General features: G+C 33.5%; 1 protein-coding gene across 1 annotated transcript in view; it reads right to left on the minus strand.

The window, feature by feature from the left end:
• LOC128988386 (hemicentin-2-like) overlaps window positions 1-25,652 on the minus strand; it is a 232,563-nt gene extending 206,911 nt beyond the window's left edge. Inside the window, exon 1 of the mRNA XM_054409636.1 lies at window positions 25,335-25,652. Within this exon, the coding sequence (XP_054265611.1) occupies window positions 25,335-25,452 (118 nt within the window). The 5' untranslated portion in view covers window positions 25,453-25,652. The remainder of the gene's footprint in view (window positions 1-25,334) is intronic.
• Window positions 25,653-25,874: the final 222 nt, after the last annotated feature.

The raw sequence follows: 25,874 nt of genomic DNA on the forward strand, positions 1-25,874 counted from the left end.
GGAACTTTATTGTGTTCATATAGCTTACTTTTTGGAATAATTTTAATAATAAAATTGTAATGTATTATCGTAACAATTATTCATTTATGTATTTGAAATACTATTATTTTAATACTATTAATGCTCTCTTTGAGAACACTAAGAGAAAGATAAACGTGAACACTTGAATCGTGAAATTGTATAATTTTATTCAATAAATTTACTGTATCATGGGGACGATATATACGTTGCCATGTGATTTCATACTGGGGAAATACTCTTTGGTCAAACTTTGCATATATATCAGTCCGACTTTATACATTTAGTTTAAATGCAAAATGTCTGGTAAAGTATAACAAACGATCGGCAACACTGGTTAAATGCCAACAAAAATATTAAATACAAAATCTACTTTAATTCTGATTAAGGGCTTTATTGGTTAATAATTTAGTGTAGCGGTCAGGCAAAATATCTTTGTTATACGAGTAAGTTGTGTATTTTTTTATTGATATTAGAAGTAGTCATAAATACTGTTTTTGTCAGCATTTCACACTTTTACAGGTATAGACTTGACGTAATTTATTATAAGATTAGTTAGTAGCATATTAACTCTGTAAGGTAAAGTATTTAAAAGTAAAATGTATTTATTAAACGTTAAACATTAACCTTGAACTCAAAGACTGTAAATCATTTTAGTAACACTCAACGACCTGCGTGCTTGTTTCATCTTGGAAGTGATCACGCAAAACACGGCAATTATGCCGTATATATTTCTGTAGGTGATACCACAATCAGTGGAATAACACGAAATGGGCTATACCCTTACAACGAGTGATATCAGTGACTAGTAATAGGATTTCTCAACGTATAATATCCGCCCATACATTTTATTTCAAATGTTACATGTTAAGTGGTTATGTTTGTTGTCTATTTATTTGGTGATTCGTTTTCATTATTTATTTATTAATTTACCGTCCCAACTTTCCATTCTAGGACGCTATGCTCAAGCCCGGAACTGTTTTCACATTACTTCAGGTGGGTATTTTTTCGGAAATGGTCGCAGCATTATACCATTAATAAAATCATTTGGCAATTGGTGGGGTTCAAACCCCGAGACCTTAGGCTCTGAATCCCCAAGCCTTACTACTAGTCCAGCTCACTCCCTAATAAAAAGGAATCATTTTTTTAATATACGTACAGGGTTTCCATAAAGTAATGTTGGGGTTTTAACTCTCTTAAAAACTACTATACGAATAATTAAATATTCCATACCTCTGCATCCGGTAGCTCAAACAACTTTTTTGGGTTAATTAAAACAGCTGTGTTCATTGTTGTGCTAAACAACAACTTACTTATTCTTTTTATTAAGACTTCAAGTTGTATTTCTTTATAAACTTGTTTGTCGTCAAGAAAAGGCTAAGTGTGAAACTATGAGTGAACATGAGTCAGTGACTCTAGTATAACGACCATTTAGGATGTAAAAATATATGTTACTAGCTGTACCCGCGGGCTTTGCCCCGTTTAACTTCTTAATTTTCAAGATGAGCTTGTTCGCATGGCTCAATCACATCCTGATTGACGTTCGTTCGCTACGCTCACTCACCTTTACGTTGGAGCTCGTTCGCTGCGCTCACTTGCCTTCAGGTTAGCTCGTTCGCTACGCTAACTCGCCTCCAGGTTGAAATTCGTTTGCTACGCTCACTCACCTTTTGGTTGCAAATTAGCTGTGTCATAAATAAAAAAAAAAAATAGTGCTGAGCCCTGTTGGTAATCCTTGTAACTTTAATGCTATTGAACATCATAGAACAGAACCAACTTTGTTTAATTGAAACAGCTGTGTTCTTTAATTCCATTCAAATATGAGTACTCATAATGTTAACTTGGGAAACTCCAGAGCCACTGGGGCGGAGCCCGAAAGCCCGATCAGAATATAAACTACTTAGTTTTCCTATTTAATGCCCAAAGAATCGGTGTACCGAATTTCAGCCTCCTAGGTAAATGGGAAGTGGGAGAATTAGTGATGAGTGAGTGAGTGAGTCAGTCAGTCAGTCAGTGAGTCAGTGAGGCAAAGCGCCTTTTATATATATAGATTCAGAAATTTAGCCCATCTACTAGAAAACCCCAGAGATTCAGTCTCCGTTGTAACAAGAGAAATGTGCACATGTGGGCTGAAATATATCATCATTTTGACGTCTGTAGAGCACGAAATGATTGTCATGTTTAAGCATATTAGCTATGTATAGAATCCTTTTTATGTCTGGAATTCAAAACATAAATAGTTTTTTTTTATCTTTTCTCGTTTTCTTTTTATTTTATAACTAAGTCCCACCATTACTTTATGAAAACCCTCTATAAGAGTCTAAAAGCTCTGTTCAATTTCCAATTACTGGCGTATTGTGTTTTTATTATAGGTGTTTACCACAGATTAGATAAATAATATCATAATTTGTTATTTAAAAGTAATAGAATAGTATAAATGGTTTATCCTAGAAACAAGAGAGGTGTTCGCTAAGGCGTCTAAGGTGGGCAATTTCGTTTCCCGCCATTACCAATAAACTACTTTCCTTGGTCACAACCTTTAATGGAATATCGACTCGTCTCCTTTGTCCGCATTTACCAACCCAAGAAAATCCAAGTCAGGTGAAATGTCTGTGAAAGATTTACAAACGTGTTTGTTGCAGTCCTGTTATGTCGTTATTTTTAACTCGTTCAGTTAAGTATGTCTTTAATATTAACAAGAAATTTTTCTGACTATTTACTATAACATGGGATGAAAACTCATTTATTGACTGGTCTGTGTGTACAATGTTATATGCAATTTGTATTGAGAGATGGACTTAAGAATTGTTCCAATTAATGTTTTTTACATGGGAGATAGGCTATTTAAACACTTGGAAGAACCCTTATTTGTTTTTAAGTAATAAGTATAACTTTTGTTGTGACAAAATATCACGTCTAAATCCACCCCAATGTTTAAAACAACATTTTTTTTTTAATTTTCAACCGACCATTATGAAACTTGGTAGGTGTTTAAGGGTAGAATAAATCAATGCTAGAAAATAAATTAACTCGGGCTTAAAAATTGTGTAGTTTGATAGGATTGTTTTATTTTGTCATTTTTATTTTAGCACTTCGAGCTATTATAAATTTCTAGGGGATTGGCTGTTTACATGGGGTAAATTATAGATGTAATGTCAAAAAGTTGTATTCTACTTAAGGTATCCTGCCTTAACGAAACGATATAAAACAGTTGATATCTGTTTAAGTATACAGTTAAATTAACTTCAAAGGCATTGTTCAATTAAAGCATTTGTGATTTTACTATTTTATTTTGTTGTGATGTTTATGGTGAATTGATTTACTTTACCATGGAATAATGTCAGTTAATAAACTGGTAAGAAAAATCATAACGAACTTATAACTTTATATAAATACCATCAAAACATACAATTTTATATTTTTGGTTTACACAATACAAAAGAAAGATAATGATTATCAAGAAAAAAATCACATTATTTATTTATTAATTTTTAAATAAATGTAAACTGTTTTCTAAGCAAACCACATTTTACAAACTAATTTAGAGTTTGAGCAACCACACAGTTTCATTACAGACACGTTTAAAATGACAAAACTAGAGTTTGTATCACCTCTCTGCGAGGGAACTTTAACACGAAGACAACTTCAACAAGTTTAATTTAACTCATGCAACCATGTAACGTTGTAAACTAAATTAAATACCTTTGTTCTACAACAAGTGCTGTTAAAGCTATACTTTGATGGTGGGTTTGTGGGTATATCTGTAGATGAAATGGTAAGAAAATATTATTTGTGATATAAATTTACACAAATATTTTTATCCACTATATGAGCCTATATATTACTTTTAAGCATGACTTTTTCATATATGTTATTGTAATAAAGCTTACCATATTTTATCTACAAATATAGTATCATAGCTAAATTAACGTAAATTAACATAAATTAACGTTTCTTTACGCCCCCAAAGCTATGATACGATTTATATGATTCCATTGAGATTCGCGAGATCATCGGCATGCATGTAGCAAAGCTGGTAAGATCTCTACAAAGAAGGGGTTACGTTTTTATGTCACCTGTAAAAAAAAAGTTTCTGGAGCGGTTTAGGAAAATTAGGGTGTCCTAAAAAACTGTCCAATAACAGAATCAAATAATCTCACATTAATTATTTGATTGTTTAAATTCATCCATTCGTTCTTCAATTATTCTATTGTTGTGTAAAAAATTAAATTTGTGAAATGTTTTCCAAATCAACAACTATAGCATTAGCTCATTCTGTTGGTTTAAAATTAGTTTTATAGACACTAGGCTGCTATCGCACTGTTTCACGACTTACTTACAATAATAACCTGACTTGGTCTTACAATAATCAAATAACAGGAAAATTTGATGAAATCTAGAAATTTAAAAAATTCTTACATTTATTATCCGAAAGGATTTCTTGAACTCGACATTTTTGCTGCATTCTATTGGCAAATATATCCCATAACACCTGGAAGATTTGTATTGTGGAGGAAAAACAATATGTTTATTAGACATAATGCTACGTAAAATAACAATATCGTTACTTAAGATAGCTTACGCCCTCTATAAACTTATACAATAAAAAAATATTTCATAAGATTTTAAATTAATTTTGTTTAGAAATTAATTTATTTTTGAAATAACAATTGGTGAAATTATACTGAATATATTTTTTGCCTGCTGCCCGATCTTCATCTTATGTATTAAAATGTAATGGCTGATAGATGGCAGAACGTTCAAATTTTATTTGTAATCGTTAGGGTTTGCTACTATATAAGCAACTACAAGTCTACACATAATATGCATAATCATTGTTCACATAACCATACATGGAACCTACATTACCATATTCATGTAGTTGTTTGTCTTCCCTTCCTTAGGCAAGAGATATACGGAATAATTTCACTGGATTTTATCTCTTGTGTCATAAGATTGATGATACGTTTTAAACCATGCTAATCTGAAGTACTTAAATAAGCTTTGCGTTATAGAGTTTTTCATGCATACATTTAGTATATAAACAAAATATACTTAATAGTTTATTGTTTTTATGGAACGTTGTTCCCATCAGTTCTTGCCAATATTAAGGAGGAAAAAAACTGGATCATGTTAATGGGGTTTTCCAACATACATGTATTTTACCTTAACATGCGTACTAAGTTTGAAAAAGATCGACTTGAAAAATACAAAACAGTGGATATCTGGTTACCAAAGTGATGGAAAATGTTATTATTGATTTTCTCTTTATTTTGATATCTTGGAACCATTTCCGAAGTTTAACTGTTCACTCTAAATGCAGGGTATTTTTCTGAGAATCGCAACCTAAATTAAAAGTACCATCAGAAACTTTTACTGAGACAAAACAAGCTCATATGTGGGATCTCTGTTTTTTTTTTTTTTTTTTTTTTTTACTTTATGCCAATTAGATAATATTTATTTTGCATATTTATCTAAGAATGTTAGTCATATTGGGAATTTATTGTGAATAAGACTCTACATGTTGCTGTCGCAATCTTGATGACTATGTTTTGTTCACTAAAAGTAAATCATTAAGTTTTTATGCTAAGATAGGTTTAAAATAAATTTGCATGTGTGATTCCAGTACAAAAATATATACTATTTATAGAATTTTCCATAGGTTGAGGAAATTGGAGCTGTAGAAACAAAAAGAATTCAGATATACACAACAAAGACCTACTATATTAGAGCTTTGCCATAATACCAAGTTGAGTATTATCAATGAAACCAAACCTAATACATATATATGCAAAAATTAATATTTGTTTATCAAAAATGTTGTAAGAAACCCAGATACTGACGTATGAGCTGTTTTTTTTTCGTGTTGTACTTATTTGGGTTGCATTAAAAAACACTCTATACTGTATAACTTTATACATCAAAAATATGTCATTGAAATTATAAATATTGTAAGTAGTGAGAGCATTACAAATATTAAATAAAAACTGACACACACTACTTACTACATGATTTAATATAATAATTTAAAGCAAATAAGGAATCTAGTGTCACAGAACACTCTTTAAACAACCTAAACGTTTTTGTAAATACTCTAGACAGCAAATGTAATTTCATTGATGTTTTGAGTATCACTATCATTTAGTGCAGTATAATCGATTGTTTTCTAAAAAAAAAAAAAAAAAAAATTGCTAGCACATAATATCATTATAATCCATATTAAGAGTTGCAGGCCATTTTAATACAGCAGCAATTGTTGTTTGCATAAAAAATGATAAGTAAAACAACTCGCTACTTAAGTAAAACATTGATTTTGAATATAAACAATATTAGTTATTAAATGCATGCGAATGATTAATTAACCTTAACTATTAAAACAACTACTATTCATAAATAGAACAAATAATCATACAATTAATATTGCATTATAGTTTTGATTAATATTGTATAGAATGTTTAATCGGTTGTCTCAATTGCAGCCTGATATAATCGAGGAGTATTTTCAGCTATGAAACACACTATTCCAGTAATAACATAATTATATAGTGCAGATGCAAATGAAATGCGTTGATGGTATTCCCCTTATTGCTTTTGTGTTTAATAAATAAATCACATTAAGTTGTATAAAGCGTAGCTGCAGTGTTCGATACATGTGTGATATTGATTGTTGTCTGAGTGTTCTGATATGTTAGTTGTTTTGTTGAACACAGGTTTAAATTACTGTTTCTATTTTGGTTAGGGTATAGACTCGGAACACATCACATGTTTCCAAAAAGTGAGTGGCTAAGGCCTAGGACTAAGGCCTTTACGGTAACCTTAAAGGTTTTTGCTACCTAAAACTAGTTGTTCTTGCATTATTAAAGTTGAGAAGCGCTAGGAAATGTAGGTCATAATTATTAATCTTGAAATGTACAAGTTTACCGATGTCTAGTATCCAGTAGCATTATATTTAAACTGTAATTTTTTTTCAATTTCTAAAAATGTTGCCTTAAAAATTCAAGTCTTTTGACAAAAGAACTTTTTTCCATTTATATTCAAAAGTCTGCAAAAGTGCATTTTAGACATCGTACGGATGTATTAAAAACTGTTATATAAACTTACAACGGTCTTTTTCTCCTGTGGTTTAAAATATAAGAACCTTCCGAAACCGAAATGTAGAGTCCACATGGGATTTGGACATGAATGAGGGAATTTTTATATTTGAACAGAAGGGGACCATCATTTCAAAATAACTTGTCATGCGTATGTCTAGGTAAAAAAATCAATGATTGTTTTATTTGCACTTTTCATGTTAAAAATTAAATAATTCAATTACAACAAAAAAATTACCAAAACATCATAAAAAAATACTAAAACTATTAAAATATAGTTATTAGTTTTAGAAAAACGTCACTATAGGTACCTTGTAAATAAATGTAAGAAATCTACATGCAGTAAAGAACATTAGTAAATGTTTTTAAAACTTGCAAATAATATTTCTTTTTAGTTAATATCACGAATTGTAACGTGAATGTTTATAAAATCAAACAATATCCAAATCAGCATGAGCCTAAAGGTAACGTACACTATTACGCTGCGATTTACCTAGGTTGAATTATTAAAATGATAACTCTAAAGACACGTAGCAGGCTAATTTGGATTAGCCAAGTCAGTTGAGAACTTCCGGGGGAGTAAGTTAGCTCCTTCAAGCTTAAGTAGTTTGGTTTATGAATAGCTAATAGTCCTAATTCCCTTCCCTAAAGCGTTATGTTTAGAGATCGGCTTGAAATAGTTAACTTCAATAATCCATAAAATACTTCTTGAACAAAAATTAATATTTGGTTTTTATAAAAAGACTTAATTTATTAAAAATATTATTGTATTTAGCATAACCTTTTTTGTTTTCTTATCAATAGGAAACTCCTACTCCTACCTATCTCTCTATACATCTACTATTTAAAAAAAAATCTTGAACTATGATTATTTGTAAATATTCCGTGCCAAAAAAATTTCTGTAGCTTATACGATTAAATCAAACACCGGTAGGAAAAAACGTCTGTTGAGTGACAATACACACAAGGATTTTTTTGTTTCTACACCAGTGGTATTTTACAAGAGGTCGACGTGAGAATACAAAGTTTTGTGGATGTGATAGGAATAGAACCTGCTCCGTGTACTATTGTAATTATTTTAATATGGTTTTGTTCCAAGTTAGCCAAAAGTAAGCCCTGTGCAGAAAACAATCTTCACTCAAACATTTACAAATGATTTAAGGATAGTGTGGACATGACCAGGACCAGATATTGTCGTACCACCTATGACTATACTGTGAGTGGGCTGTTACAGTACCATCGTATGGGTGAATAATTATCTAACACAATTGATCAGTACAGGAAATAATACAACTAACAACTTTCACATACTTCTTTTCTATCAACGGAGAAACCGTAAGCAAAAATTCTTCAAAATAGTGTATTGACAAAGGAGTCAAATAGCATAGTAAATATCTTAAAATCTGCTTGCAAACCTCATGATTTGTGTAGGAGTTTACAATTTATAGTTCATAGTAAAGTTGCATTATGATAAGATAAATAATTCATTTATTTCAGAAAATGTTTAACAGGTACAGAATACAAACATTCCCTTGGCCAATGAATAGGTGGTAACTGATGCATCCGATTTTAGGGTAAACATCATAGGCCATAATTATACTTTTTTAGTTTCTCTAGGTATACTCAAAACTCCTTCTTGCCATCCGTCAGAGTAATTTTTAGATTCTGAGGGTATTAGTTTTGAATAAATCGAATTCCTCTAAAATTATAATTAAATTTTTAGTAACTAATTACCCTTGGATTTAGGCCTCTATCCATCGTCTAACCTAATACATAAATAAAATAAAGGTTACCCCATTCATTGACTTTACATATATCTCTCCTGGAAAGGTGTAAAGTCAATGCTTTAATCTTCCTTCGGTTAGGATTTAATTCCCAGTTTCCAAAATTGGGTATCCAACAATTTAAGACGCTATCCCCGGTGAGAGGTCTTATGTTTAAGTAGACGCTTTCCAATCTAACCCTTCGTTTTAAGCTCCTAGCTCAATTATGTCTGGGTATAATAGAAGATTTGATATTGAACGTATAAAGAAAATCCATATTGCTTTCGTCTATGAGCAAAATAGGCCTACATTTAGGGATCACACGTAGTATTTTAAATTATCAATCTGTATCGCTTTACTAAAAAAAATAGTGTTATTATACAGGTGTTCATCTGCAATGCCCTTGTTTTGAAAATTTTTTAGTAAAGTTTTTTCAAGATAGTGTTTTTTCTGTTTTAAAATTGTTATTTTATCATATTTGTCAATTTGTTAAAGTAATACACATTTTTACCAACACTTTTTTATGCAGTATTGTTAACTGATGATTCCAAGATTTTCACCAGTCACTATAATTGAAAATGATTCTTTAGGCAGTTCAAACTGGTGAAAACAAATAACATTGAGTAAATACATATACATATTTAGAATTCCAACTAAACCAGATAGAACTTACCCCTTTAAGTCACTAACACGATAACCGACTAATCAGTCATAGGGTTCCACCACAAATTCGAATGGCATCCCTTGGGATTTCAACCACTTCATTGTTATGTGACATTGCGCATCAGGTGAAGTCAATTGATGTCATACTCGCATTCGCAATTGTTGGCTTTGGGGATTGTTGGTGGGGCTGGAGTGGCTATACATGAGTGTCATAGTATGAGTTACCACAATGAAAGTTCTATAGGTGTATTCTATATAAAATAAATAATGTTTGAACTGTATTCATATTTTGGAGAACAATATTAGATCATGGATTGAAGTATAATACAGCTATTTGATACTTACAGTTGGCCAATGTTCAATTAATTATCTGCCTTTGGTATTTGGCTGGCCATTAACGTTTTAAACAACAGTTATCGCAGTTAACGCACGTAACACACTCATTTTATAAAAAAAAAAAAATCGTGTAATTAAGTGTTTTAGCTATGAAAACAATTACTAATCTACTCTGTTTCAGAGCGTACTGCTCTGAAGCCCACTCAAAATTAAGTACTCAGGAAATAAAGTCAGATTTTATACATCACATTGATATTTAGCGTAAATATCATTATCGAAATATAATAGTTTGTTAAGTACTTATCTCTAATCAAAGAGATTATTGAAACAAGCAAATAACATTGCTGAGAACCCATCACCATACGTGGAATGTGATCAACTGTATCGTATTTCATATTGTTTATTAATCATTTAAAATTTTACGATAACTAGCTATAACAAAAGTTTCCCTGGAGTGGCGAGACCAATTTTCACAGAATCACACATTTGTATTTTTTATGTGAAATTATGCATAAATATTATACCTAATGTAAAACAAAAACTAAAACGCGCATAACTCTGTAAAATTACGTATTAAACTCACACTTTGTCTTGTTATAGGACAAAAACCCACGACGACGCCGCCATTTTAGGTTAGACGATAGCAAGTGTTCTGCTCCTTCAGCTTTGAAAAATCCAAAGCATTAATATTTGTAACCAGCCTGACAACATTGAATTCTACTTTCTATAAGAGCATATATTAAACAAAGTTTTGGTACTTTTCAAATTATTTATTGTATGCGTTTCAGAGATCGAACACTTTTGTCGATTTGCCACACTAGCCCACGTAAAAATGGCTATTAAAAAATTTTTGTACCACATCAGGTTTTTTTCACCAGCTATAAACGGTTAGCTTTGTCATTATTGGTGGGTATCGATAGTAATAGAACAGTTTTAACACAGTAGATGGATTCCCACGATCAATACATTCAGAAGTAAACATACACCTTGCTTCCTGCTCTATTACAACTACATTCCAAAAACAAATATGTTTTTGTGACCTATCTTAAGTCTGTAGTTTCCTAATAGGATGAATATATATTGATTATTTGCAGGAATAAGTTAAATTAAGTACGACTTGTCTACCCATATACCGAAACGTATATTTCAGTGCACTATACTTTTGTGAGAATTAACAAGACATGAAACGTATTATAACTCAGGATAAAAATTATTTAATCAACCAATGCAATTTTTAAATATTGATAGACAATAGATATTATTGTAATATAATTAAGAATCCCAAAACAAATAATGGTAAATAAAATTGTGGTAATTAACAACGTTGGATTCAAATATAATAATGATAAATATTGTAGTTAGACATGGAAGTTAACAGTTAACTGCGTAGGTACGTACTTTGACTACCGTTCGAGTTTATTCAGTCCTGGAGTTTGTCCTAAACTGTTCCCAACAGTTGTAGGGACGAGGAACACGGGATTGGTAATTGTGAAACAGGTCTCTGGAGGCCATCGCAGAAACATCTTACTTTCAAACTTCGCTTACCGCATTACAACGTGCGCGTTAGCAAACATGTCCTCTATGTATTTAAACCAACAGTTAAGCTCAGTTTGTTTCGTTAACTAAGACGAATAAAACAGCATAATTGATTACAATACCTTTCCTGCATTAGTTTGAGATCATAGTTTTGCAGGAATGGTTTGAAATAGTTAACGATTAATCTGACAGCTTTCTGTCTGATATGACCAATTGTATTTGGTTATAGTTATATTGTATGATTTTTAAATTGAATATGCTAAATATATGGTTATATTTAAACAGAATAATTTGAATGCATTAATACATATCTATACTGTTATAAAATTGCGGTATTGCTTGTCTGTCTGTACGTCTGGACAGCTGTCACAAATAAAATACTAAACCGATACAGCCAAAATAAAGCACAAGTATGGTCCACATATCTAGGAATGTCATGGTATTATTCACTTCCCTGAGTTCCTCTCGGGCTACGCCCCTTGGATGTCCAAAGTTTCGAGGAGAGGTTTTCAAAATTAAATATTAATTGGTCTCCCTCCAGAGAAGCACGATAAAATTCCAAATGTTTTTCCTTTGCGTTGATATTTTAATGTTAACATCAGAAGTGCCAAATGCTCCATTCACAATTTCAGCCAGCTAATCCAAACTAATTAAATATATTTTACACAACTATATGGTAGGTTTATTTAGGACTATTATACAGATTTGTAATAATTTATTTACTGTAAAACATGTAATTGATTATGGAAATAAAAAAAATCTATGATTGTTAGTGTATCAACCCAGGCGCTTGTGATTTATTTAAGTGTCCAAAGCTATAAAAAAATGTTATGGGTATATGTTCATGTAAACAGTAGGACAATTACAATGTAGGCTATACTTTTTTGTATAAATTTCGTTTTTTTATATTTTTTTATTAGAACTATTTAACAAGAGTTCGGATTAGGCGGTATTAATAGTACATCTTCCCGTTGTAGTTTTTTTCATACAATCAAGGCTTTTGAAAATTCTTAGTCTTTTAATGACTATCTAAAGCTACATAACATTTTATTACACATAATAAAAGTGTTTAACAACAGTAAACGTAACATTCCCAGTAAACAAACTAAATTAATCGTGAAACCACTTAATGGCAGTACACACAGGATGTAAAAAACAATTGACAAAACTGTGAACCAATGTAATGTCGAGTAAGCGGATGATGTAACGGAGGTGGGTTAAACTAACAATTCTCGCGGGAGCATACAACAATACCCCTCAGTGTTCCATCAGGCCGGCCTTGTCGAACATGAGCGTAATAAAAGCATACATGCGCCGCTGACCACTGTCTACCCTACATCACACGCGTCACACTAATACACTACCTACACTACTCGGTACTCATGTCAACCATGTCTCATTACCGAATGGAAAACACACTCCTTGATGGATCATGGTCATTATTATGGTAGTGAAATAAATAAACAAACAACGTCTTAGCTAGCGTTCATCAGATACAAAGTTATGTTTCTATAAAAACGGTTGTTAAATAGTAGACCTACAAGTTAAAGTAGATCAGTTAATGTAAAAATCTGTATATGTATGGCCACTAGTAGGTTTGGCAGCACATTATTCTATGCAGGTAACCTTAAAAAATATTTTACCTTGTATAAGAGTCAAATTGCAAAATTTCTTAAAAATAACATTTTAGGTTGGCGCCTAGGAAAACCCGGCTTTAGGCGCGGAATCGGCGAGCGGAGAGAGGAACGCGGAGAGCGGACTCCACTTGTCTTAGGCAATTTAATGTTACTGTTTTCCTAGAAGCGGAGCGGAATGCCATTTTAATTTCAATTCCGCTCTCCGTGTTCCTCTCTCCGCTCGCCGATTCCGCGCCTAGGAAAACCCAGCTTTTTAGTTAATTGAAAAGTTGTTGCTTTATGATAAGAGAGTTATTCCATATTACAAATTCATTTATATCAGAAAACGTTTTACAGGTACAGAATACAATACTCCCTTTTCCATTCAATAGATGGTAACTGATGCATTCGATTTTAGGGCAACCTTGTGGGCCATAATATTGTATTTTTTTTTAGTTTTTTCTAGGTTTACTCAAAACTCCCTCTTGCCATCCGACAGGAAATTTTTTAGATTCTGAGGGTGTTAGTTTTGAATAAATCGAATGCCTCTAAAATTATCATTCAGTTTTTTGACTTAAGGCCTCTATCTATCGTCTAACCTAATAAATAAATGAATAAAAGTTACGCAAATCATTGAATTTACATACATCTCTCTCCTAAAAAGGTGGAAAGCCAATGCTCTAATCTTCCTTCGGTTAGGATTTAATTCCCAGTTTTAGTTATCCAGCAGTTTTAGACGCTATCCCCGGTGAGAGGTCTTGTGTTTAAGTAGACGCTTTCCAATCTAACCCTTCGTTTTAAGCTCCTAGCTCAATTACGTCTGGGTATAATAGACGATTTGAAATTGAACGTATAAAGAAAATCCATATTGATTTCGTCTGTGAGCAAAATACATTTAGGGATTACATGTAGTATTTTAAATTATCAATCTGTATCGCTTTACAAAACAAATAGTGTTTTTATACAGGTGTTCATTTGCAATGCATTTGTTTTGACCATTTTGTAGTAGAGTTTTTTTCAAGATAGTGTTTTTTGCTGTTTTAAAAATGTTTTTTTATCTTTATTCATATTAGTTTATTTACGTACGCTACATGATCATTGAGCGTTATATGTTTTTCCAGATATAAATTTTGCTGAAGTAATACACTTGTTAATTAAAACTTTATCTGCAGTATTGTTTACAGCTGGTTGAAAATTATCACCAGTCACTTTGATAGAAAATGATTATTTAGGAAGTTCATTGTGGTGAAAACAAAAAAAAAACATTGAGTAAACATTGAGTTTCTACATATACATATTTAGAATTCCAACTAAACCAAATGGAACCTACCCCTTTAAGTCACTAACACGATAACCGACTAATCAGTCATAGGGTTCCAACACAAATTCGAATGGCATCCCTTGGGATTTCAACCACTTCATTGTTATGTGACATTGCGCATCAGGTGAAGTCAATTGATGTCATACTCGCATTGGCAATTGTTGGCTTTGGGGCTTTGTTGGTGGGGCCGGAGTGGCTATACAAGTGAGTGTCATAGTATGAGTTACCACAATGAAAGCTCTATAGGTATATTCTATACACAATAAATAATTATTGAACTGTATTCATATTTTGGAGAACAATATTAGACCATGGATTGAAGTATAATACTGCAATTTGATACTTACAGTTAGCCAATTTTCAATTAATTATCTGCCTTTGGTATTTGGCTGGCCATTAACGTTGTAAACAACAGTTATATTAACACACGTAACACACTTACTTTACTTAAAAAATATATATTGTGTAATTTAGTGTTTTAGCTATGAAAACAATTACTAATCTATTCTGCTTTAAGAGCGCACTACTCTGAAGCCCACTCAAAATGAAGTACTCAGGAAATAAATTCAGTTTTCATACATTTCATTGATATTTAGCGTAAATATCATTAACGAAATAATAGTTTGTTTAGTACTTATCTTTGATCAAAGAGATTATTGGAACAAACAAATCACATGCTGAGAACCCATCACCATACGTGGAATGTGATCAACTGTATCGTATTTCATATTGTTTATTAATAATCTACATTTTACGATAACTGCAACAATAGTTTCCCTAGAAGTGGCGAGACCAATTTTCAGTATGAGCTTTGTGGAGTGACATGCTTACAGTATTTTATTGAATTTGTAAGGGGGTTATTCAAAAATCTGTATAAAATTAGTAAGTAGAGATCAACTACTGATTTCGTATATTCATTTTGTTCGTAAGGGATTCGTAGTAGAATTCAAAAATAAAAATGTAATAAACGTGAAGCGTAATGAAAATTAATTAGATATATCATTATTTACAAAAAAGGATTATGTTTCTAGATTTACCAGCAATAATACGAAAATAATTGAAAACGTCAATTTCTCCAACTACACTTTGATATATAAAAACAATCCCCCTAATAATAAATCAATATAATAAAACCATACATTTTTTAACCAATAATATGATTCTAAATAAGAATAACTAAATTAGATAAGTAAGAGAATAGTTTGTTTTCACAATAACTAAAATTTAAACATAACGACTGATCAGCTGTTGTAAGCCACAAAATTTCACAGAATCACAGATTTGTAAATTTTTATGCGAAATTATGCATAAATATTATACCTAATGTAAAACACTAAACTAAAACGCACATTACACTGTAAAATTGCGTATTAAACTCACACTTCGTCTTGTTATCGGACAAAAACTCACGGTGACACCGCCATTTTAGGTTAGACGATAGCAAGTGTTCTGCTCCTTCAGCTTTGAAAAATCCAAAGCTTTAATTTTTGTAACCAGCCTGACAACATTGAATTCTACTTTCTATCAGAGCATGTATTAAACAAAGTTTTTGTACTTTTAAAATCATTTATTGTATGCGTTTCAGAGATCGAACACTTTTGTCGATTTGCCACACTAGCCCACGTAAAGAATGGCTATTACAGAAAAACTTGATTAGCAGTTGGAATTATGACATTACACTTTATACAAAATAAAAGTTTACTTCCCCCTTGTTGGTATCACTTGGCTTTACTAGAAATAAAAATTACGTCTGCTAAGATTTTTGAAATCACTCATATTTCACGATTTCACCTTTTTACCTTTATTCAGTAAATATTCGGACTCACAAAGAGGTGCTTAATGGATCATACAGCACGTCTATAACCCACTCATAATTTCCACAGAAAACAGACGAGTATGAAGGGTACTTCACATGATAAAATCTTTTCAATCACAAAATTAAACGGATAGTCGAGTTTTGTGTGACTGCACAAGCTAAAGTTTTTTAACCTTTACGCAACAAGCCTTTATAAACCTTTACCACGGACCCATTTCTCTCCCTAGAGCTAATTGATCTGAAAGATTCTGTAGGCTGTAAGATATGACGCCAAGAGTATTTTATCGTTCCACATAATACCATATATCAGCTATCAAGAGAGTAAGACACTTAGCATCTTTTGAGGTCTGCACTTGGTCCGTTAATCCTGTATGAAGCTGTTGATGATGTTGATGTTGTAGCTTTTATCCAGGTTCAGTTTGAACCTATTAACAATTGACTAATTAAGGATATTCTGCAAGCCAGTGTAGATTTTTTCAAATGATTTTTTTCAAATGATTAGTTAAAATACTCATGAGTTGTTTAAGTTCAGAGGTTTAACTCATCAGATTTTTATCAGCTATAAACATGTAGCTTTGTCATTATTTGTGGGTATCGATAGTAATAGAATCGTTTTAACACAGTATATGGATTCCACGATCAAGACATTCTAAAGTAAAGCTCAGCTTAAGTATGTTGCTCTACATACTCCTTGCTTCCTGCTGTACTAAAACTACATTCCTAGAACAAATATGTTGTTTGTAACCTTTGTAAAGTCTGTAGTTTCATAATAGGATGAGTGAATATTTATTATTTGTAGGAATAATTTAAAATAAGTAAAATTATTTTCTACCCATATACTAAAACGCATTTATATGTATATCAATGCACTTTGCTTTTGTGACAATAATTAATAATATATGAAACGTATAATTACTCAGGATGAAAATAATTTATTCATCCAATACACCTTTTTTAAATATTGAAAGTATATATTATTGTAATATAATTATGTAACAAATAAATAAAATTGTTGTGCTTAACAACGTTGGATTCAAATATAATAATTATGGATACTGTAGTGAGACATGGAAGTTAACAGTAAACTGCGTAGGTACGTACTTTGACTACCGTTCGAGTTTATTCAGTCCTGGAGTTTGTCCTAAACTGTTCCCAACAGTTGTAGGGACGAGGAACACGGGATTGGTAATTGTGAAATAGGTCTCTGGAGGCCATCGCAGAAACATCTTACTTTCAAACTTCGCTTACCGCATTACAACGTGCGCGTTAGCAAACATGTCCTCTATGTATTTAAACCAAGAGTTAAGCTCAGTTTGTTTCGTTAACTAAGACGAATAAAACAGCATAATTGATTACAATACCTTTCCTGCATTAGTTTGAGATCATAGTTTTGCAGGAATGGTTTGAAATAGTTAACGATTAATCTGACAGCTTTCTGTTTGATATGACCAATTGTATTTGGTTATAGTTATATTGTATGATTTTTAAATTGAATATGCTAAATATATGGTTGTATTTAAACAGAATAATTTGAACTCATTAATACATATCCATACTATTATAAAATTGCGGTAGTGCTTGTCAGTCTGTACGTCTGGACAGCTGTCAAAAATAAAATACTAAACCGATACAGCAAAAATTAGGCACAAGGATGGTCCACATATATAGGGATGTCATGGTATTATTCACTTCCCTGAGTTCCTCTTGGGCTACGCCCCTTGGATGTCCAGAGAGGTTTTAAAAATTAAGTATTGATTGGTCTCGCTCCATTGAAGCACGATAAAATTCACAATGTTTTTCCTTTGCGTTGATATTTTAATGTTAACATCAGAACTGTCTAATTCACTATTTCAGCTAGTTAATCCAAACAAGTTAAATATAATATTTGACATAACTATGTGGTAGGTTTATTTAGGACTATTATACAGATTTGTAATGAATTATTTATTCTAAAACATATCATTGATTATGGAAATAGAAACAAATCGATGACCGTTGCTGTATCAACCCAGGCGCTTTCGATTTATTTAAGTGTCCTAAGCTATAAAAAAATGTTATGTGTATATGTTCATGTAAACAGTAGGACAATTACAATGTAGGCTATACTTTTTTGTATAAATTTAGTTTTTTTATATTTTTTTATTAGAACTATTTAACAAGAGTTCGGATTAGGCGGTATTAATCGTACATCTTCCCGTTGTAGTTTTTTTCATACAATCAAGGCTTTTGAACAGTCTTATTCTTTTAATGACTATCTAAAGCTACATAACATTTTATTACACATAATAAAAGTGTTTAACAACCGTAAACGTAACATTCCCAGTAAACAAACTAAATTAAACATGAAACTACCTAATGGCAGTACACACAGGATGTAAAAAACAATTGACAAAACTGTGAACCAATGTAATGTCGAGTAAGCGGATGATGTAACGGAGGTGGGTTAAACTAACAATTCCCGCGGGAGCATACAACAATATCCCTCAGTGTTCCATCAGGCCGGCCTTGTCGAACATGAGCGTAATAAAAGCATACATGTGCCGCTGACCGCTGTCTACCCTACATCACACGCGTCACACTAATACACTACCTACACTACTCTGTACTCATGTCAACCATGTCTCATTACCGAATGGAAAACACACTCCTTGATGGATCATGGTCATCATTATGGTAGTGAAATAAATAAACAACGTCTTTATTAGCTAGCGTTCATCAGATACAAAGTTATGTTTCTATAATAACTCTATCATTTCAGCCTCTGGATTGCTTATATAATCAAATAAATAAATAGTAAAGTCTTACCTTAGCAATCCTTGTTTGTTTGTTCTTACCTTAGCAACAAGGATTGCAAAGGTAAGACTTTACTATTTATTTATTTGACTATAATAACTGTTGTTAATAGTAGACCTACAAGTTAAAGTAGATCAGTTAATGTAAAAATCAGTATGTGTATGGCCACTAGTAGGTTTGGCAGCACAACATTCTATGCAGGTAACCTTTAAAAATATTATACCTTGTACAAGAGTCAAATTGAAAAATTTCCTAAAAATAACATTTTAGGTTGGCTACATAAATTTAGACATCCAAGCAAATGTTTGTAAATGTAATTGCAGCTACGATTATGAATATCAGGCCTTTTGTAATTCTACAATGATAATTTTTGTTTGAGTATAATAATAAGAATATTAAAATAAAAGGCTAGACGTAAATGCGGCTTTTTATCCTAGCCCTCTGTCGTTTCGCAGGCCATTAAGCTCTTACGATCTGGCACATATCCTTGCAGTTTTAAAGAATTAGAATTTTTTGTTTTACTAAGAGTTTATTTTTGTTAGAGATATTATAACTAGGTTTTATTTTATGTTATTATAATGCTTAAGCTACAATTAGTGAAGTTCCATGTAATTTCAATAAATACTAATAGCAATACAACAATTTATTGCATTTAAGCAATTATAGGTTATTTACAAAAATATAAATATTTGGCTTAGACCTATTGTGTTGCAACGTGAAACACCGTATAATAACAATTATTACCTTTTCATCAGGGGTTGGCAACGGTATAATTGCTGTTATTTCTACATAACAACTAAATAGATAGTGTGGTACTATCGGAGAGTCTGATCCTTAAATTTATTCCAATTTAGATCCATAGAACCGGTGACTTTAATATTGTGGTCTGAGCACTTTAACTACTCAGCCATCTAGTGATATAGAGGCTTTAAAACTTGTATTGTCGATATTTTAACTGGTTACAGACTTCTCAAATATTTTACAGTTCTGGAGAGCTGTAAGGCCGGATAGTTATAGATAATATGTTTCATGCCCTCAACTAATAGTTTTATTTCCGCAAATGTTCTACAATCACACGAATAATTATTCTGAAATGGTACCATGTTGTGAAAGTGTTAATACACACGTTTAAAAAAAATTACCGTAGTGTATATAGAAATTCAATAACAAAGATTAATAAGAAAAAAACATTTTAAGCAGTTCATTAACCTAAAATGTGTTCTTATCTAAGCCAAATATCATCATTACAAAGGATCAATGTGATCAAGGTCCGAGTAATGGGTTTAGACAGTGTTAATTGCTCATTAGATATTACTGATCCGACACATGTGATTGGATAATGAAGATGTTATACATAGGTTTAGTAACAGCTTGATGACAAACGAGTGATTAACGATACTTAACACGTTTTGAACTCTGGGATTTACATAAAAAGCGCGTATGCGTAGTGTTTACAGAAGAAGTATGTTTCCCGTTCATGCAGAACATGGAATGTGAAATATCGTTACGCATATAGTATTGTCGGGTAAAATACAACCAGTAAAGAAAAGGATGAATGCACCAAAAAAGGTCGGAGCGTGAAAAAAAGATCACCACCAAGTGAAAAGCAACAGTTTTTAATCGAGATTAAAAGTGAGGTGTGGTTTAATTAGTGTGTGATAACATGTTCCAACGCGGGCAGAATGGAGTGGAGTGGACTGGGTCAGCACAAACATTTTAATCACGGACCTCATCTCACTTGATTGCGACGACACACAGCACGCTTACCTGCATAGCTAAACACCCGTCCCCTCCCTACAGTAAATAGCATGTCATACAAGGTGAGAGTGGAGTGGTGAGTAAACAATTACAACACGATCAACAACAAGAGTAGTAGAGTATGTACAGGAGGATATAGAACATAGCGTAAATACAGTACAGTACACTGCGATGACATAGCACGCTTACCTAGCTAAATACCTGTCCCCTCCTACAGTAAATAACATGTCATACAAGCTGAGAGTGGGGTGGTGAGTAAACAATTACAGAACGATCAACAACAACAGTAGTAGAGTATGTACAGGAGGATATAGCACATTGCGTAAATACAGTACAGTACACTGCGATGACATAGCAGGCTTACCTAGCTAAACACCCGTCCCCTCCCTACAGTAAATAACATGTCATACAACCTGGGAGTGGGGTGGTAAATAAACAATTACAACACGATCAACAACAAGAGTAGTAGAGTATGTACAGGAGGATATAGCACATAGTGTAAATACAATACAGTACACTGCAATGACATAGCAGGCTTACCTAGCTAAACACCCGTCCCCTCCCTACAGTAAATAACATGTCATACAACCTGGGAGTGGGGTGGTGAGTAAACAATTACAACACGATCAACAAACAAGAGTAGTAGAGTATGTAAAGGAAGATATAACACATAGTGTAAATACAGTACAGTACACTGCAATGACATAGCACGCTTACTTAGCTAAACACCCGTTCCCTCCTACAGTAAATAACATGTCATACAACCTGGGAGTGGGGTGGTGAGTAAACAATTACAACACGATCAACAAATGAGAGTAGTAGAGTATGTACAGGAGGATATAGCACATAGCGTAGATACAGTACAGTACACTGCAATGACATAGCACGCTTACTTAGCTAAACACCCGTTCCCTCCTACAGTAAATAACATGTCATACAACCTGAGAGTGAGGTGGTGAGTAAACAATTACAACACGATCAACAAACAAGAGTAGTATAGTATGTACAGGAGGATATAGCACATAGCGTAGATACAGTACAGTACACTGCGATGACATAGCACGCTTACCTGCATAGCTAAACACCCGTCCCCTCCCTACAGTAAATAACATGTCATACAACCTGAGAGTGAGGTGGTGAGTAAACAATTACAACACGATCAACAAACAAGAGTAGTATAGTATGTACAGGAGGATATAGCACATAGCGTAGATACAGTACAGTACACTGCGATGACATAGCACGCTTACCTGCATAGCTAAACACCCGTCCCCTCCCTACAGTAAATAACATGTCATACAACCTGAGAGTGAGGTGGTGAGTAAACAATTACAACACGATCAACAAACAAGAGTAGTATAGTATGTACAGGAGGATATAGCACATAGCGTAGATACAGTACAGTACACTGCGATGACATAGCACGCTTACCTGCATAGCTAAACACCCGTCCCCTCCCTACAGTAAATAACATGTCATACAACCTGAGAGTGAGGTGGTGAGTAAACAATTACAACACGATCAACAAACAAGAGTAGTAGAGTATGTACAGGAGGATATAGCACATAGCGTAGATACAGTACAGTACACTGCGATGACATAGCACGCTTACCTGCATAGCTAAACACCCGTCCCCTCCCTACAGTAAATAACATGTCATACAACCTGAGAGTGAGGTGGTGAGTAAACAATTACAACACGATCAACAAACAAGAGTAGTAGATGTGTATCGCAGTTATGTGTATGTACAGGAGGATATAGCACATAGCGTAGATACAGTACAGTACACTGCGATGACATAGCACGCTTACCTAGCTAAACACCCGTCCTCTCCCTACAGTAAATAACATGTCATACAAACTTTGAGTGGGGTGGTGAGTAAACAATTACAAAACGATCCACAAACAATAGTAGTAGAGTATGTCAAGGAGGATATAGCACATAGCGTAGATACAGTACAGTACACTGCGATGACATAGCACGCTTACCTAGCTAAACACCCGTCCTCTCCCTACAGTAAATAACATGTCATACAAACTTTGAGTGAGGTGGTGAGTAAACAATTACAAAACGATCCACAAACAATAGTAGTAGAGTATGTCAAGGAGGATATAGTACATAGCGTAAATACAGTAGAGTACACTGCGATGACATAGCACGCTTACCTAGCTAAACACCCGTCCTCTCCCTACAGTAAATAACATGTCATACAAGCTGAGAGTGAGGTGGTGAGTAAATGGTTCCAAAAGATAAACAAGAGTAGTAGAGTATATACAGGAGGATATAGCACATAGCGTAAATACAATACAGTACACTGCGATGACATAGCACGTTTACCTAGCTAAACACATGTCCCCTCCCTACAGTAAATAACATGTCATACAAGCAGAGAGTGAGGTGGTGAGTAAACAATTACAACACGATCAACAAACAAGAGTAGTAGAGTATGTACAGGAGGATATAGCACATAGCGTAGATACAGTACAGTACACTGCGATGACATAGCACGCTTACCTGCATAGCTAAACACCCGTCCCCTCCCTACAGTAAATAACATGTCATACAACCTGAGAGTGGGGTGGTGAGTAAACAATTACAACACGATCAACAAACAAGAGTAGTAGATGTGTATCGCAGTTATGTGTATGTACAGGAGGATATAGCACATAGCGTAGATACAGTACAGTACACTGCGATGACATAGCACGCTTACCTAGCTAAACACCCGTCCCCTGCCTACAGTAAATAGCATGTCATACAAACTTTGAGTGGGGTGGTGAGTAAACAATTACAAAACTATCAACAAACAAGAGTAGTAGAGTATGTACAGGAGGATATAGCACATTGCGTAAATACAATACAGTACACTGCGATGACATAGCACGTTTACCTAGCTAAACACCCGTCCCCTGCCTACAGTAAATAACATGTCATACAAACTGTGAGTAAGGTAGTGAGTAAATAGTTCCAAAAGATAAACAAGAGTAGAGTGTGAATAACATGATGCAGTACATAGCGTAGGGAAAGTGCATTACAACGTCACTACACGTTTACCTACATAACTAAACACCCGTCATTGAATGTTGAGAGTGGAGTAGTGAGTAAACAATATCAAAACGATAGTCTACACAACCGGACATATCCCATAGCGTAGGTAAAGTACGTTATTACGTCACACCACGTTTACCTGCATAACGTAACACCAGTCATAGAATGTAGGGAGTCTGGTATTGAGTATTCAATAACAAAACAATACAAATATTATTACTCTAACTTAGTAGATGAAGTACGCGCAATATCTAAAACACCATAATAAGTCGACTTTTTAAGAATCGTATTTCTTGGTTTTAACATATTACTGATTACTTTGTTTTACTTTAGGATTGAAGTTCACTTTTAAATTATATTTTAAAAGGGGTTCTTGGATTTGGACTAAATGTCACATAGATAGGTATTCATGAACGTAAACCATAGATAGGCTAATACGAACCAAGATACCATAGTGAGTACAATACTCAGTCCAATTCGTTTCACATAGTCTTTCTTACGTTAATATTGTCACAATAATTGATATTCGGCGAGTTAATATTTGTAAAAAATGTGATTATAAATGTGATTATAAATGTTGCTAATATAATTTTTTATAACTATTAGCACACATGTGTATAGCTATTTAAAGCTGGATTGCTAATACGACCATATTTTTCTTTAAATAACTTCAGCTATTTGTTTTTAAAAATACCGGTAGTGATAAATTGATTAGGCCTGCGTGTTTGTGCATTTTTAAAGACAGTATCACAACCTAAATAAACATTGATTCGCTTACACTCTTCTTTGAATATAACACGAGTTTGAATGGGTTGTAGCCTTGTGTTTGTAGGTTGTAATGGATATGATTCAATCGTTATTCGGTTATTTAGATAAACATACTGCAAAACAAGATGGTTTTGTTCAACGGCAATACGACCGCAGTGAAACGGCCACGCCTAGTCAAGCCATTGTTGTTATTGTATTGTTTTGCATTCTTTTTGGACAGTTAAAATATACGTAAAGAACCTTAAAACTTCCCTTCATCATTGCACTTTTTTAGCTATATTAAAAACATAATTATTGCGCTAATTGAAAGACTTAAGCTACTGAAGTTGACTGTGTTGATGCTCTAGTCAACGGTATGTACGTTATATATTAATGTCAGCATTCTATACTGTGACCAATCTCAATACCCTTGAATATAAAGATATCATACCCAACTTTTTTGTAACTACTGTACATGACAAGCTTAAAACTCATTTAATATTTTTCAAATGCATGGTAAAATAGCAATCCTTATCAATTAGTTTGGTCTCTGTTTTCAGTAGGATGAAATAGTCATAAATAAAATATATTGTGTGGTATTTTTTCAAATATATCTTGCTTACTTTTGTTTTACTTAAAGGGTTTCATTATTTTAAAATGTATAAGTAAAATTGACGGACACACTAGGTATTATTTTGTTCTATCCTTATATTAATACACAAATTATTGTTTTACAGGGCCTATATTCGCCTATTTGTGTTTCGCACTGTTTAATAACTCAAAATTTTCTATTGTTACGACCACAGAGTGTTCTGTTGTGATAGTTACCATCTCTAGCGGAGTGGACAGCTCCAGCCAGTGTTGCCAACACTCCCCAGCAGACGAACAGTGTCCCCAGCCTCCACCTGGACGCGGCGACCCCGGTCCCCATGGTCCACATCCACATCTCACTACCGGTCCATCCCTACATCCTTGTCAACAACATCACACAACAACAGCATGACATGACACCCTCCACTCACTGCCACCGTTCACATGATCGCAGACGACGTAGTATCACATTTGCAGGTAGTTTCTGGCCACAGCGATTGCCACACTTTGTAAACAGTACGATCTGTCGCCGCCCCGTCGCACCGACGTGACGCCCGTCGCCTCGACACTGCCGGGGAGCCCGGTCCCAAGCTGCGCCGCGCCGCCGCGCTTGCGCCCACCCCTTAGCTACCGGGTCTATGCTGATAATAGCGTAGCCTGCCGTTAGTCTAATGAACCAATTTTGTACCCGGCCCCTCCTGAAATATTTGCACACTAGAAGAATATAATGAGATTAACAAGCTTTATAAGCTCCTAAACGGAGACAGGATTGTTTTA

This window comes from Macrosteles quadrilineatus, unplaced genomic scaffold (assembly GCF_028750875.1).
Source record: "Macrosteles quadrilineatus isolate MER2022 unplaced genomic scaffold, UCM_ALF_1.0 Scaffold_1__1_contigs__length_201487025, whole genome shotgun sequence".
NCBI lineage: Eukaryota > Metazoa > Arthropoda > Insecta > Hemiptera > Cicadellidae > Macrosteles > Macrosteles quadrilineatus.